Source organism: Equus quagga, chromosome 13 (assembly GCF_021613505.1).
Source record: "Equus quagga isolate Etosha38 chromosome 13, UCLA_HA_Equagga_1.0, whole genome shotgun sequence".
NCBI lineage: Eukaryota > Metazoa > Chordata > Mammalia > Perissodactyla > Equidae > Equus > Equus quagga.
In genome coordinates this window covers 78,391,824-78,406,691 of record NC_060279.1, presented here as the reverse complement: position 1 = coordinate 78,406,691, position 14,868 = coordinate 78,391,824, and the positions used below count along the sequence as shown (strand labels likewise).

At 45.6% G+C, this 14,868-nt stretch overlaps 1 protein-coding gene across 2 annotated transcripts in view; it reads left to right on the top strand.

Moving 5' to 3' along the window:
• The first annotated feature begins 431 nt into the window (after positions 1 to 431).
• The window catches only part of KLHDC4 (kelch domain containing 4), a 52,842-nt gene continuing 38,405 nt past the window's right edge, over positions 432 to 14,868 (top strand). For both annotated transcript variants that reach the window (XM_046683723.1, XM_046683724.1), the window contains exons 1-4: positions 432 to 585; positions 4,221 to 4,312; positions 7,445 to 7,523; positions 8,138 to 8,236. In XM_046683723.1, coding sequence (XP_046539679.1) covers positions 487 to 585; positions 4,221 to 4,312; positions 7,445 to 7,523; positions 8,138 to 8,236 — 369 coding nt within the window. In that variant the 5' untranslated portion in view covers positions 432 to 486. The remainder of the gene's footprint in view (positions 586 to 4,220; positions 4,313 to 7,444; positions 7,524 to 8,137; positions 8,237 to 14,868) is intronic.

The window sequence follows — 14,868 nt, the reverse complement described above, 5'->3', positions numbered from 1 at the left end:
TGTGTGGGAGAAGGATTGTCTTCACTGGCGGTTTGCAAATCCTTGATGTGTATGAATACCTTTCTGGGGGATGAAGCCACAGCAATCATTTAATTTGCAAAAGGGTCCAAGGAAAAAAGCCAGGGGTCAGTCCACATAGGGCTAAGTAATTGCCTAAATACAGCAAACACTGCAGCCGGCCTTCCTGCCCAGGTCGCTCGGAAAACCACAGGTGCCGCGTCCCTTGGGACGGCTGAGGAAGGGCCGAGAGGACAGGGGTCACAGCCCGGCTACGTTCAAGCGGAAGCCACTCAGAGCCAGAGGACCCCAAGCCCTCTTGCACAGACCCCGCAAGAGAGAATCCGGGAACCGAGGCCTGTTGCCCGGGAGCATGCGCGGGTTGGGCCGGAAGTGACGCTATCTCCGCGCGCCCCCACGAGGACGCACTTCCCGTGGCCCGCTCCCGTCTCTCCGTCTTGCCAGGAGACTCCCTTTGGAGCCGTCGCGATGGGCAAGAAGGGCAAGAAGGAGAAGAAGGGCCGCGGGGCGGAGAAGACGGCCGCCAAGATGGAGAAGAAGGTGTCCAAGCGCTCGCGGAAGGAGGAGGTGAGCGGGCTCGGCGGACAGGCCCCGTGCGCGCTGCGCCGCTCCTCTCGGCGCTGTGGCCTTGGTCCCCGGTCCCTCTCTCTCTGCAGGGTCCGCAAATGGGTCGGTCGGACTTAGAGTTGAGCGGTCTGCTTTCTGTTGACTGTTGCTCGCGTGCTCCCTAGCCTGGGGCGATTTATGATGGTTAATGAGTGTACCAGGCTCTGTGCTGGCTGGGCTCTAATCCTCACACTAGGTGAGTTGGGTAGCTTTGGCGTCTACATCTGGCAGGAAACCAGAAGCTAACAGGTTCCACAGGGCAGGGTCACAGCGCTGTGAAGCCGCGTGGAGCTGGAATTAGACCAGACCTCCCCAATCCAGAGCTCTTGACCACCTTCCTTTGCCTTTTTCTTCCTAAATATAAATGTCTCCATTTCCTCATCTGTCAAATAATGGGGTTGGGCTTTTCCTCCCACTGTCTCTGGGCTCTAATGTTCTCAGCTTCTTGACCACTTAAGTGCGTGGGCTTTGCAGCCACTGGGTGTAGATTGAATCTCGCCTCTGCCACACCTAGCTTGCAGACCTCGGAGGAGCATGATCTCTCTGTGCCCCGGTTTCTCATGTGTGAAGTAGGGGTAGTGACTGCACGTTTGTGGTTAGGGTTGTGGCACAGGAAGCCAGTTAATCTATGTGGCATCTTTAGAACAGTGCTTGGCACTTGGTCAGCACTCCGTAACTAACTGTTCATTGTGATTTTCACTCATCTTTGTATCTCCCTGCAGTGCCTAGTACCTGGGTGACCATAATGGTAGCTTCCCTGTGGGGAGAGCCTATCAGGTCTGGGTCCTGGGACTTTCCATGTTATCTCCATTAATCCTCAGAACAAACCTTTAAGATCACTGGTCATCTGATTAGGTCAGCAGAAGATAATCTCCCTCTCTTAAAGCCGGCTGTGTCATGGAACATAGCTTGATCCCGAGAGTCCTATCCCATCATTTCACGTCTGGGGGACTAAGGGGGTGGTTTTGGGGACAACTTGCAATTCTGCCTCCCACAGAACTCATGTCTCAGATGTGTGTACGTGGTTGACACCTTTGCTTGGCTGTTGCACGGATTCCTCCCCCTTCTGCACTGTCTGTGTTGAAGCTCCTGTTCTTTTTTTTTGTCGAGGTAATATTGGTTTATAACATTACGTAAATTTCAGGTGAAGTCCTGTTCTTCATCCTGGCCTCTGCCTGCCTCTCCATCTCTGTCTCCTCGGGCTCACTCCAGCCACACAAGCTTTACGTTAGTGTCTAGTGTTATGTTAGTGTCTCAGACATGCCAGGTTCTTTCTACTTGGGGTCCTTACCTCTCCCCCAGCCACATTCTTCTTGTGACTGGCTCCTTTTCATCTTTCAGCTTATTGTCACCTTGGAGAGGCTTTCACTGACTAGGCCACCTGTGCCACCAGACCCCGCTCTGTCCCAGCCCCCCAGCTCAGTAATCATGACGCCCAGCTGTGTGAGACGTGCTCCTTCAGAGGAGTAGGAGTGAAGCTCACCTGGCTCACAGACCTAATTATGGTCTGGTGAGAATTTGTTCAACGTGCAAGGCATGTGGAGAGGCTTCTGGATTAATTGGCAAGAAGTGGAAGAGGTGGGAGTTGAAACAGGGTGCCCAGTGACAGAGCCCATGTTCCTAGTGAATGGAGCAACCAAGCCTGCTCCCACCCTAGACACCCTGGAAGCCCCCGTCCTCCTGTGACCAGGGTTGAATGCTTGACGGGCCAGCTTAGCCTGGTGGGCGTTAGTGCCAGCTTGCACCGGGGCTGATGAAACAGCTCTCCCTTCAGACCTGCTGTTCCCAGTTCCGGCCACTTCTTTCACCTACCTCATCCGCATCTTCCCTTCTGCCTTAAGGAAGATAATTTCTCAGGTGAATGATAGAGGATCCGGAGCTCTGAACTAATTGCGACTCCAACAGTCCCTTCTCCATGCAGGTCTTTCTGTGACGTTTCAGTCGCTCAGTAATTTGTCCTGAGTCCCTAATGCGGCGTGCTTTGCCTTAGGGATGTGGTGGTCAATAGGACAGCTGTTAGGCACCTACCATACAGAAGTGGCAGGATCTCGGACGCTTCTGTGAACTGCTGTGAGGGTGAAAATTGGTAGAGCCACTTTGGACCCTAATTTGTCGCTAGAAAAGTGGAAACTACAGCCCAGCAGTTACACGCCTAAAGGTTTCCCTTGGAAAAACTGCCCCCAGCTACACAAAGACAGGTACAAGAATGGGCATAGTAGTTTTGCTTGTAAAAACAAAAAATTGGAATTGACCCAGATGTTTTTCAGCAGGAGGGATAGAGAAGCTGTGTGGGGTGGTAGCTCTGCCACAGTGCAAGCAAATGGAGGCAGAGCATCAAATTGTTCATTCGGCAGTGCTGAACAGAAAAGCAAGTTGCAAGAGCATATGCAGTATGAGACCATTTACGTGGAATTGAAAAATGTAAAACTATATATATATTAGAGATATGTAACATGTAGTAAGAGTATAAAGAAATGCTTGAGAGTAATGAGCACCCAGTTCCAGACAGTGGCTGCGTCCGGGGAGGTGAAGGGGTATACACGAGGTGGGGGCAGGGGGAGAGCTGTGAGTGGCTCTTCAGTCTGAGGGGATGTGGCATTCTGGCTAAAGGAACTGAGAAGCCAGTGCAGCTGGGAGAGTGAGGAGGTAGGGTGGGGCATGAGGCTGCAGAGGGAGGAGGAATGGTCTGGAGGTGCAGGAAGGACATCTAACCTAGCTTCAGTGCAGAATGTGGAGCCAGGAACCCTCAAGGGCTGTGTGCATGTGAGAGAGGCAGGGGCAGGGGGAAGGCAGGCGGCGCAGATCCCATGTCAGCCTGAGCAGGTGAGGGCAGTGAGCATTCAAGAAGAGAATCAGGAGAGGAGCCTTTCCCCGTGACAGGCAGGTCATCCGTCCCTGGGGGTGGAGGAAGGGTCACTAGCAAATGAAGGGAAACTGCCACTGAACTGGGGGTAGGAAGACCAGGTTTCACTGCTGCCCAGCCAGGCAGATCAGTGGGCACCTTCACTTCTAAATCTGTTTCTGCAGTTGTAACAATAGAAACCTCCTTACACAGATTGGCTGAGTTGATAATTGCCAAGCCCCCACCGAGCAGGTGCTCTTCTAAGCAGACTGCCAAGTCTTGCTTGGAGCTTATATTTTATTATTTTCGTGGGAGGGAGGAGGAAACAGAAAGTAAACAAATAAATGAGCAAGAGAAATATCAGACATTGCCATGCCGACAGCACAGCAGGCTGGTGGGGTGGCCTAGGCCTGGGTTTTTGGGAGGTGGTCAAAGGTGCTGGCCCGAAGTCAGGCTGGGCTTGTCTAAGTGGAAGACGGTTTGGGGGCAGTGTGAGGGTTTGGAATGAGCCGATTCATGCAGTGTGCATGCATCTGTACTTCCAAGAAAACTGCCCGTAAGGTCAAGCTTGAGTGTTTTTCATGGGTCAGATTCTGTGTCTTTGAAATGTGATTCTGTGTCAGCGTGTTCGAACTCACTGATGTGACTGGACCCCGGTCAGGTCAGGTGGACAGTGGAAAAGCTGACCCAGGCTTTCCACGACGTAATAGGGTTTAGGGACGTGTCTCACCTGTGACTGCTTGTCTGCCCTTAGGAAGACCTCGAAGCTCTCATAGCGCACTTCCAGACGCTAGATGCCAAAAAGACTCAGGTCGTGGAAACGCCCTGCCCTCCACCTTCTCCAAGGTAAGCGAGCACAGACTCTTCGTGAGAGCTTCTGTTGGTTTCCTTGTATAAACTGGAAAACTGCTTTAAATCGGCACCACGTTTTCATAAATAACCAGGCACTGGGGAGATTTTCATCATTAAAACCCATTCCGGATCAGCTCCCACGAAACTTTTTTTTTCCTTTTCTGAAGAAGGGGGGCGAGGTTATTCAGCTTTATTATCATGCAGAAACATGGAAATGAGGTCTCAGCGCAGCTGCTCATCAGGGACATTGTGCCAGGTTTGAAAGTTCTTCAACTGGTGACACTTTGTGAACTCAAGTGTTGTCCCAAGGAGGTTTTCTTTGGTTCCTAAGGTTATTTTAAGAGTGCCTATCACAGGTGGAAAACTTAAAGGCATGATAACTCTTTGCTGTGTTCGTTCATAATGCTTTTACATTCTCATGTGAAAAGTGTGATTATTAAACATAATTTGTGTATAAGCCATTTTAAAGGAATTTGTAAATTATGTGAAGAAGTCCAAAGTCTTGTAGGATTTCAAGCACTTGTGGAATGGGCTGAAATGAGCAGGCTTTGGTTTCTATCTGACTTCTTATTCCTCTGCTTCATCTTTGCTCTTGGCTTCTGAATTTCCAGTTTTTTTATAATTTGATTTGGGGCTTTGTAATTTTTATATTTGCTGCTGAATAGAGGCAGCACACCTAGGAAAGGCTGGATGACCCTACTAACGAGATACACGGCCTTCAGAGAAGGGGAAACATTAACTGCACAGGCATCTGGGACTGTGTTGTTTAGTTGAGAGATGATTTGCTTTGTTTCCCTTCTTACTGGCGCTGTCATCAGCCTGAAGGAGGCATGGGGTCCAGCGCTTCAGGAGGGGGCTGTTATAGTGCCGCCTTGCTTCAGTGAGGTGCGGGTGATGGCTCTGCTCCTGAGTCCCGGCGACCTGGGTCACGGGATTCGGTCACTGTCACCGCCTGTTCAAAGGAAGGGAGCAACGTGATTGGCCCCTGAGCCCAATGAGCTGACACAGCAGCTTTCCGGCAGCTCCCAAAGTCGGCAGTCTCTCCTGTTCTTCATTTAATAAATCCCTCTAGGAATCTGGTTTTATTTTCCCCTTTATTTGGCATATTGTCACTAGGACCAAGTTCCACACGTTGTAGCTGTGCATTTTTGTTTGAATTGTTGGAGCGAGTCCATCCTTCACATCCTTAGGCTCCACACGCACAGCCCTCTTGAGGGAAGCCACTTTGGACGTGGATTGATTTCTTAGGGTGTGATATTGCAGAACTTTTCCTAAAGTAATGTTGCCCAAAAAGCCAGGTTTAATGCCATGATATAATTTGAAGTGTTGGCTGTTCCCTGGGTCAACTGGGAGTGCTTTCTGACAGAAGGGAGCAGTTTGTGGAGCCCAGATATAAAAGGATTGAGACCTTTTGGTCGGTGACCGTAGTAACGTCTCACCTCCTACCTCTCCATCACATGATGAGGAGGAGACCGTGAAGTTGCCCAGATTGGTAAGTGTGTGCAGCTCCGAGTGTTGCTCGGGTGTAATTTAACGGGGAAGGTGAGGAGACGCTCAGCCGCGTTGGTGCTTCACGGGGCCTGTGTATCTGTGACCCAGGAGAGGTGGCGGACGGGGTCTGGATGGAAGTGACCCTTGGGTACCCTGGGCTGAAACTGGATTGTTGTTTCTCAGGTCGTGTTCATTACTTTTCCACAGAAAATTAATGAGTGTTAAGTGAAAACAAGATTCAAGGTCAAAAAACTTCGGTAAACACTAGTTTCCTTTCTTTGAATTGTGGTAAAATACATATAGAATTTGCCATTTTAGCCATTTTTAACTGGAAAATTCAGTGGGATTACTTAAATTTACAATGCTGTGCAACCGTTACCACCATCTATTTCCAAAAATTTTCTTAAGCCCAGGTAGGAACTCGGTGCCCATTAGGCAGTCACTTCCCATTGCCCTCCCCCAGCCCCTGGTGACCTCCCCTCTACTTTCTGTCCTTCTGACTTTCGTATTCTAGATGTTTCATGTAAGTGGAGTCAGAGAACACCTGTCCTTTTATGACTGGCCTCTTTCACTTAGCATAATGTCCTTGAAGCATTTGTCCGCGTTGTAGCGTCAATCCGAAACTTCATTCCTTTTTAAGATTGAACAATATTCGTTGTATGGATAAAGCACATTTTGTTTGTCCGTTCATCCTCTGATGGACACCTGGGCTGTTTCCGCCTTTGGGCTGTTGAGAATAGTGCTGTGATGAACGTTAGTTTGCAGGTATCTGAGTCCCTGTTTGCAGTTTTCTTGGCTGTATACCTAGGAGTGGAATTGCTGGGCCATGTGGTAATTCTGTGTTTAACTTTTTGAGGAACCACCAGACTGTTTTTCCACAGCAGCTGTACTATTTTAACCCTGATTTCTTTACTGCAAAATTTCTCAGCCTATAAAATGTTTCTGTGTACAGTAAATCCCCAAGAGAAAAATAGAGTTTTCAGATTTCCCAAACTTACTTGACCGTGAAACCTTTTCCCTTTGGAATGAGCGTTATGGGATGCATCTTGGAGGACGCCATTCTAGGGGAGTTGGAAAGAAGTGGGCTTTCCAGCTGTTGCCCTCGCAGTCACCACCTTTCCCTACATCCTACTGAAGTAGTCAGGACGTAGTTAGAATTTCCTTCTAGCTATTCTTTTGTCTTCACGTGTGAAATAAGTAGAAATCATTTGCATTTCTGGATGGAAGGTATCTGGGATGTATTTTGAAATGCTTAAATACTGGACTTTGTAGATGAGTTTTGATTGTGATTTAAGTGGATGGACCCTTAAAATAGGACATTTCTGGAAAATTGGGCACATAGGAAGGAGCACTGAGACTTCTCACTGCCTGATGATTTTCAGCAGGTGGCTGTGTGAGTAGCCTGGGTCCTGGACCCTCCTGGGAGAGGAAGCCTGGGTGTTCGTATCGGGGCCATGAGGCTGCTTTGAAGGGTGGTGCCTTAGCCTCCGTTCTCAGCCCCAGGTTCCTCTTTGGCGGGAGTTTAGAAACGCTCTCCCGGTGGTGAGGCGCTCCAATGGGAAGGAGTGCAGTGGCGGGCACACTGGCCGTCAGGTGCTTCCTTTTGTATTGATCTCCTGCTTTTGACTCTTGCAGGTTAAATGCCTCGCTCTCCGCTCATCCTGAGAAAGATGAATTAATCCTTTTCGGAGGTGAATATTTCAATGGCCAAAAAGTAAAGTATTTATTTTTTCTTTTCCCCCAAATTTCCATGGGTCTCATTTAGAGTAAAATTAAAGCAGTGATACCAAATATGCATTTCTCCTTTAACTCTCCTCCTGTGTGTCCCACCCTCTGAGCTGTCAGGACTGGCATACAATGTTGTCCTTGATAAGCCACCAGGATCCTTTAGTGACCTTTACGGTCACACCTCTTAGCACCTGCTTGAGGTTGCCCAGCACACTGTTCATTCAGGTTCATTGTTCATGCTGTTCTTCTTCATGATGGATTTCCACAGTTGTTTTGAATGGGGAAAGTGCTGATAAATTTAGAGCTCATTTTTATTTTTGAACAGGCCAGAAAAACCTGTATTTCAGCGTTGTAAATGAAATAGGTACAAAAACAGGAGTTCACCTTCTCTGTCTGGTGGAGAGACGCTCTTTTTCTTTGTGTCATCATCCCAAAGGGTCCAGGGGGCCAGCTGCACGGTGCTCTGCATTGATACCATTTACATTAGTGTAGGAAACACGTTTCCCAGGGTAAGCTAGTAATGGAGGCCCTTCCTCCCCCTCACTGTCGCTTGTGTGGAAGCATCACTTGTGACACTAAAGCTCCTCCTCTCTCCTGCAGACTCTCTTGTATAATGAACTCTATATCTACAACATCAGGAAGGACAGCTGGACCAGAGTGGAAATCCCCAGTGCACCTCCGAGGCGCTGTGCTCACCAGGTGTGTGTCTTGCTGTGTTGGGGCTTTGCTCAGAGGATTCTGTTAGAGACTTTCAGAGTTGCTGAGTGACGGGCTGCCTCCTACAGAGAGACCAGGCCTTGCACATCGTCCTCACTCTGCTGTTTTCTAACTTGGACTTGTTACCAAGCTTCTTTGCACTTCAGTGTCTTCACCCATACGGCTGGGAGAGGACCACCTCTTCCAGGTAGTGTGAAGAGCACATGAATAATCCAGGTAAAAACACCTAGTGTGGTGCCTGGCATGTCCAGTCAGCAAGGTGCTCCTTCTCCATTTGGGTGAGAGAGGCCGATCTGGTGACTAGAGAGATGAAGTTGATAAGACAGCATTCAAGGATATGTGTCAATGGTGTTGGAAAATAATTATTGTAGGACGAGATGAGTCGTCACTGGGGATAATGCAGGAGCCACACTAACTCTGCATGTTGTTGGCTTGTCTCTCACCTGGGAGAGCTCTGTGAGCTGTGAGCCTGTCAGGGAGGGGTCCTGGTGTCAGGTTGTGTCAGCTCCCGGAGAACAGGCACTTGGTCTTCCTCATTCATTATTATAACCCAGTACTTGGAGCAGTGTCGGGCTCAAAAACCAGTTTGAATGAGTGATGCCTCTTGAGTGTGGAGAAAGATCACGGTGTCAGCTGACCTTGGTGTCATTAAAACATCCCTCCAGTGTGTGGTTCTCCCTTTTCTGATTCTGTGCTCAGGAGTAGCTTCCTGATCTGAAATTGGGTCTGAGAGGAGGCCCTGCCTGTCTGCCCTGTGTGAACGTCTTGTGCACATGAAGGCTTGCAGGCATTAGGGCTGCTTCGTCCTCTGGAAGAGAGGAATGCACTTGCTTTCTCGTTTAAAAATCAGATCTTAGCAAGCTTGGATTCTGATAAACAAATGGATTTTGAGACGTTTGAGTCCGTTCACCAGGGCTCACTCTCGTTCTGGAGAATGAGTAATCTGTCCCAGGCCTCCAAGCTGAGGACCGAGCCCTGTCCTGTCCCATGGTGAGCACTGCAAGTCCTCAGCCCTCCTGAATGCCTTGTCAGAATGCTGCTGTTGTATTTAACTTCTTATCCATTTTCATCACAGTTAGTAACTGTGTCCTTGAAGAATTAGTGTCGTAAAAGTCTTTGAGATTTTTAAATTCGGTTGTTTTGGCAGGGTGCTCAGTGGGCTCTGATTCATAAGCGTGCCTTAGGAGGACTTTATTATCTGCAGCTTAATGATCTCCTTGTATTAAGCTCAGCTTACTGTTTACTCATCAATTTCCCAATGAATCCGAGTGATGGGAAATAGTAACTTGGTTATAAAGTCTTTACCTAAAGGTCATTACAGTTCAAATTCTACTACATTAACTTCTGAGACGTAAGAGTTTCCTCGTCATAGGCTACTTTATGAATATGGTGTTAGAAGCTGTGTTCCTTGTCTTTAATCAATTAGGAGGCAAAAGGAGTAGAAAGAGAAAGCTTATACGTACACCTTGCATTCTTTCTTTTCTTCTAGATCCTGGATTGGGGGGGCGTGAAGTTCTTTTAGTGTAATTTGAGAGTTGAGATGGCCTTTTCTAAAATGAATACAGCCCAGGGAGAGACAGTAAAGGGTCATAATGTCTGCTGAATGTGGGACCGAATGACCCGTGCCGGCTTCAGCTGCTTGCTCTTCTCTGTGCACCGTTTTCTGGGAGAGAAGAAGGGAGTGCTCGTACTCTTCTTCCTGGGCTGTTGGGGACGGTTGGCAAGGAGCGAGACTGTTGACGGTTGAGGGTGGGGGAGGAGGAGGTGAACATCTTGAGTTCACGTGCTCGTATCACTTGATGGTTCGTTTCTCCCAGAGTGACAACTAACTCACTCAGTGACAACGAAATGCGTTCTCATGAAACAGAAAAAATGTCGGCTGTGTTCCTGTTGGCCTTCGTGCGTTAACGAGCAGTAGGTACTTGAGGGGAAGAGTTACTATAGACAAAAGGTTTATTCCTGAGAGAAACGAAGTTCTGCTGACGGCGTCCGTTTGAGCTGCAAGTGTTAGCCTCCAACTCAGTAAGCTTCATTGCGTTCCATCTGAGCCGGCCTACAGAAGTCCTGCGTTCGTTCACTCTGAAAACACCGAGTATCTTTTACACGTGAGGCTGTGTTCCAGTGCTGGGATACGGCAACAGAAAAGACAAACTTGCCATTCCTGGTGACATCCCGTATTTTGTGTTTTCTTTGCTCTTGATGGTATCCCTCCTTTTTATGACTCGTCTCTCACGAAGCTGAAACACATGGCTGATGTCAGAATCCATTCATGGAGTCTATATGTGATCCTGGACTCCATTGGGCTTTTTTTTGGCATTTGGAGGGAAAATTGTGAACTTGAGGTCTTCCAGACAATTTTATTCCAATTAAGACAACAATAAACAAACCCAAACACCCGGGAAGTATTCAGCCTCATGGGGCGAGTAGGAAGGTGGTTGTTGGCGAGGATGGCCTCACCTGGCACTGGAGCGGTGCTGCCCATCTTCCTTCACTTGGTTGCTGGCTGGTGCTGCCCCTTCCTTGGATCTGGAGAATGTTGGTTGTCAGTTGGTTTAAATAGTTGCTTCAAAACCACTGTGAGTATATGTTCATGAATATATATATTTAAAGCTGTTTTATTTTTGTTGCTTTATTTCCCAAACACATAAATTAATCACCCATGAGAGAGCCTGGGGGCATGAACTCTCGGTAGGTTTGACCATGCAGAGGCCAGCGAGCAGTGAGTGGGGGAAAGCCTGGCTCCAGCCCATGCCAGTCCCGTGATGCCATTCCCTCCAGAGTCCAGCCTGGTTTCTTCTGAAGAGCAGCATGTAGTCCAGCTTAGACCTTGACTATCTCCTCTATAAGAGGAACCCTTATCTTAGGATGTTGTGGGAAGTAATTTTGTTAAAGTGCCTCGACTTATCGTAAAGTAACCTCTTTAAGACATCCTTATTGGCCTGAAACCTATTGTTTTTGTGTTATGATTTGAGTTTTAAGTATCTTTTAGCAAATAATTTTTTTCTTACACTGCAGGATGTTTTAGAGTATTGCATATTTATTATGAGTTTTTACTGACAGTGACCTTGATAAAAATAATTTCTTAGAGAATTTAGGCACTGATCAGTGATCTGAACTAGATTCGCTCTCACCAGACTGTATTCCATTCCATTCACTTAACAGTTAGGAAATAGAAATAATTTGGAAATAACATTTAACTTGGATTAGATTAAAACCTTTGAGTTTGATATAAGATCCTATTGCTAGTTCCCAGGTTGGGTATTTCATACGTTATTGTTTTCTTACCCAAGAAGTTTTTCTTTTTTCTTGTTTTGTTGCTTTGATATGGAGCTGTATAATTGGTTTTACCGCTAAATAGTTGGTTAAAAATATTTGAACAGGGCTGATTATTTGAAATAACTACAATTTTTAAACATCCCTTGTTGAAGGTGAGTGAACTACCTATTTTTACAAGACTTCTCTTTGCTGTCTATTTTGACACGTGCATGCAAACTAGTTTTCCATAGAAAATACTAGTAAAGATGTTTTAGTTTATCATCAGTCACTCTAGAAAACAAAGTGCTAAGCAGATATGTAACACATGCTTTTTTTGCGGAAGAGGAGAAAACAAAATGAATTTATTTTTCCCTAAAATCCGCTTTCTTCGTCTTTAGGAATGGCAAGTAAAGAGACACTTTATTATTTATTTCCGTAAGAACTTTAAAACAATAGTTTAGCAGGAAGTACAGATGTGTTTTATCATGATTTGTCTTTGCCTGTAACATTTTAGGGGCTCCTTCTGGGGTATTGTTTGTACTGGTGTGAACTGGAAGTATGGACCCTGGGTTTTAGTCTGCCAGTGCTGCCCACCAGGACACTAGTGACCCATCAGTTTCTTGATTTCTTTGGCTTGAATTTCCTCATTGTATCAGATGACCAGGGTTATAGTAGGTGATTAAGGTGCCTTCTGCATTTTAATCTTCAAAAGCTGGTTCTTGTTTGAAGTTGTTAGGGAGATATTTTGGCTGGTACCTCTCACGTAGCAATTTTGAAATCATTCTTGAAAGTGGGTAGAAAAAGGTGACTTAAAAATCTCAGCACTAGATCCCAAACAGAAGTTGTGTTTAGTTCAAGTATTTCTGTATAGTTTTCCCTATTTTCTTAACTTTGGGTTAATTGATTTTTTTCTCTATTGTTTATATATTTTTCTTTTTCAGTAATTTTTACTCCTTATTAAGTTTCCTTTCTTCCGCTTTGGGTTTAATTTGCCCTTTCTGGCTTTTTGAGGTGAAAAAGTAGATCGTTTGTTTAAATCTTCTTTTTTAATGTAAGTATTTAGAGCTATACATTTCCCTCTAGACACTGCTTTAGCTGCATCCCACAAATTTTGATGTTTTATCATCATTCAGATTGAAATGATCTAATTTGGTTGCAGATGTCTTCTTCGACCCATGGGTTACAGTATTTAGATGTGTGTTGTTTAATTTACAAATATTTGGGGATTTCTCAGTTATCTTTTTGTTATTCATTTCTAATTCTGTTACAGTCAAAGAACACTTTGTACGATTTCAGTCCTTTTAAATTTTTTGAAACTTAAACTATGGCCAAACATATGATCTGTCTTGGCACATGTTCTGTGTGTATTTGAAAAGAATGTGCAATCTCCAGTTGTTGGGTGTAGTGTCCTCATTAGGTCAAGTTGGTTGATAGTGTTCACATCTTCCATATCCTTACTGGCTTATCCCTGATAATCTTCTGAAGTTTACTTTGTCTACTATTAGCACAGCCACCCCAGATTCCTTAGGATTAATGTTTACACGATACATCTTTTTCCATCCTTTTGCTCTTAACCCATTTGTGTCTTTACACTTAAAGTGCATTTCTTGTAAACAGCACTATAGTTGGGTCTTGTTTTTTAATCCAGTCCAGCAGTCTTTGCTTTTTAATTGGTGTATTTGTCTGTTAACATTTAATGTGCTTATTGACGTGGCTATCAGTAATATTTTTGATATTGCTATTTGTTTTCTGTTTATCCCATCCATTCTGTATTCCTCTCTCTTTTTCCCTGCCTTCTTTTGGGTTGATTGTATTATTTATGTATGTATATATGTATTTATGTATGTATGTAGCTAGCTAGCTAGCTAAGGAAGATTCGCTCTGTGCTAACATCCATTGCCAATCTTCCTCTTTTTGTTTTGTTTTTTTTTTTGCTTTGAGGAAGATTAGCTGTGAGCTAACATCTGTGCCAGTCTTCCTCTATTTTGTATGCGGCTTGCCACCACAGCATGGCTGACAAGTGGTGTAGGTCCGTGCTTGGGATCCAAACCCTTGAACCCAGGCCACTGAAGTGGACCATGTGGAACTTAACTACTATGGCACGGGGCTGGCCCCCTGGGTTGATTATATTTTAACGTCCCCTTTTTAGCTTCCCTGTTGGCTTATGTTTTGTTGCATTGGTTGCTCTAGGGTTTGCAGGGTCCACCTTTAACTTAAGACAGTCTGTCTTCAGGTGATATTATGCTGCATCTCATAAACGGTGAGAACCTTACACTAGAACACCCACATTTTCTTCTGTCCTTTTCTTCCAGCTTTTTCTCTAAGTGAAAATGTCTTCATTTTACTTTCATTTTACAGGATATTTTTGCTAGATATGGAATTCTAGATTGACAGCTCTTTTCTTTTAGCGGTTGAAAGATGTTCTGTTTTCTGGCTTACGTTGTTCTAGTGTGAGGTTATTGGCCATTCTCATCTTAATCTCCTGTGTCCAGCGTGTCTTTTTTCCCCTCTAAGGCTACTTAAAAGATTGTCTCCTTTTCATTGGTTTTTCAGCGGTTTGATTTTGATGAACCTTTGTGATTTTCTGGGAGTCCTATTATGTGCACATTAGACTGTTTAATATTATCCAGCAGGACAGTGAGTCTCTGTCCTTTGTTTTTTCCCCAGTCTTTTTTCTCTTTTGGCTTCATTTTGGATAGTCTTTATTACCTTTCAAGGTCAGTGAATGTGCTGTGAACTTCTGGATTTTTCATTTTACATACAGTATTTTTCAGTTCTAGAAGTTGTTTGGTTTATGATTATCATTTCCATGTCTATTTATTATATTCATGTTTTCCTTTAAATCTTTAGGCATTATTTAATAACGGTTTTGAAATCCTTATCTGCTAATCCTCACCTCTGTCATTTCTGAGTCTCTTTCTGTTGACTGACCTTTCTCCTTGTTATGGCTCACATTTTCCCACTAGAACTGTGTGGTGAGCTGCTGGAGTTTGTGACTGTGCCTGTCTGGATTTTGTCTTCATGTGTCAGTGGGTGGTGAGTTGTGTCCTGGCAGGTCGTTTAGTCGCTTGCACATCATTGTGATACTTTTGAGGCTTTCTCTAGGAATGGCTTAGCCCCAGGGTGTGGGCTTTCGGGATCTCTACTAAGTGGTGTGGGTGTTCAACGACACCTTTCACTCTGGTTGGAACTCGCCTATCTCTGAGCCCCGGGTAAGCCCAGGTTGTTTTCAAGCTGTCAGCCCCACAGTGGTGGAGGTTCTTTGCCCAGCTTCCCATGCTCTTGCCCTGTAGATGCGCAGCTTAGTGTTCAAAGGCTCCAGGGACCCCATGTGGATTTCCAGGGTGCTCTCTCTCCAG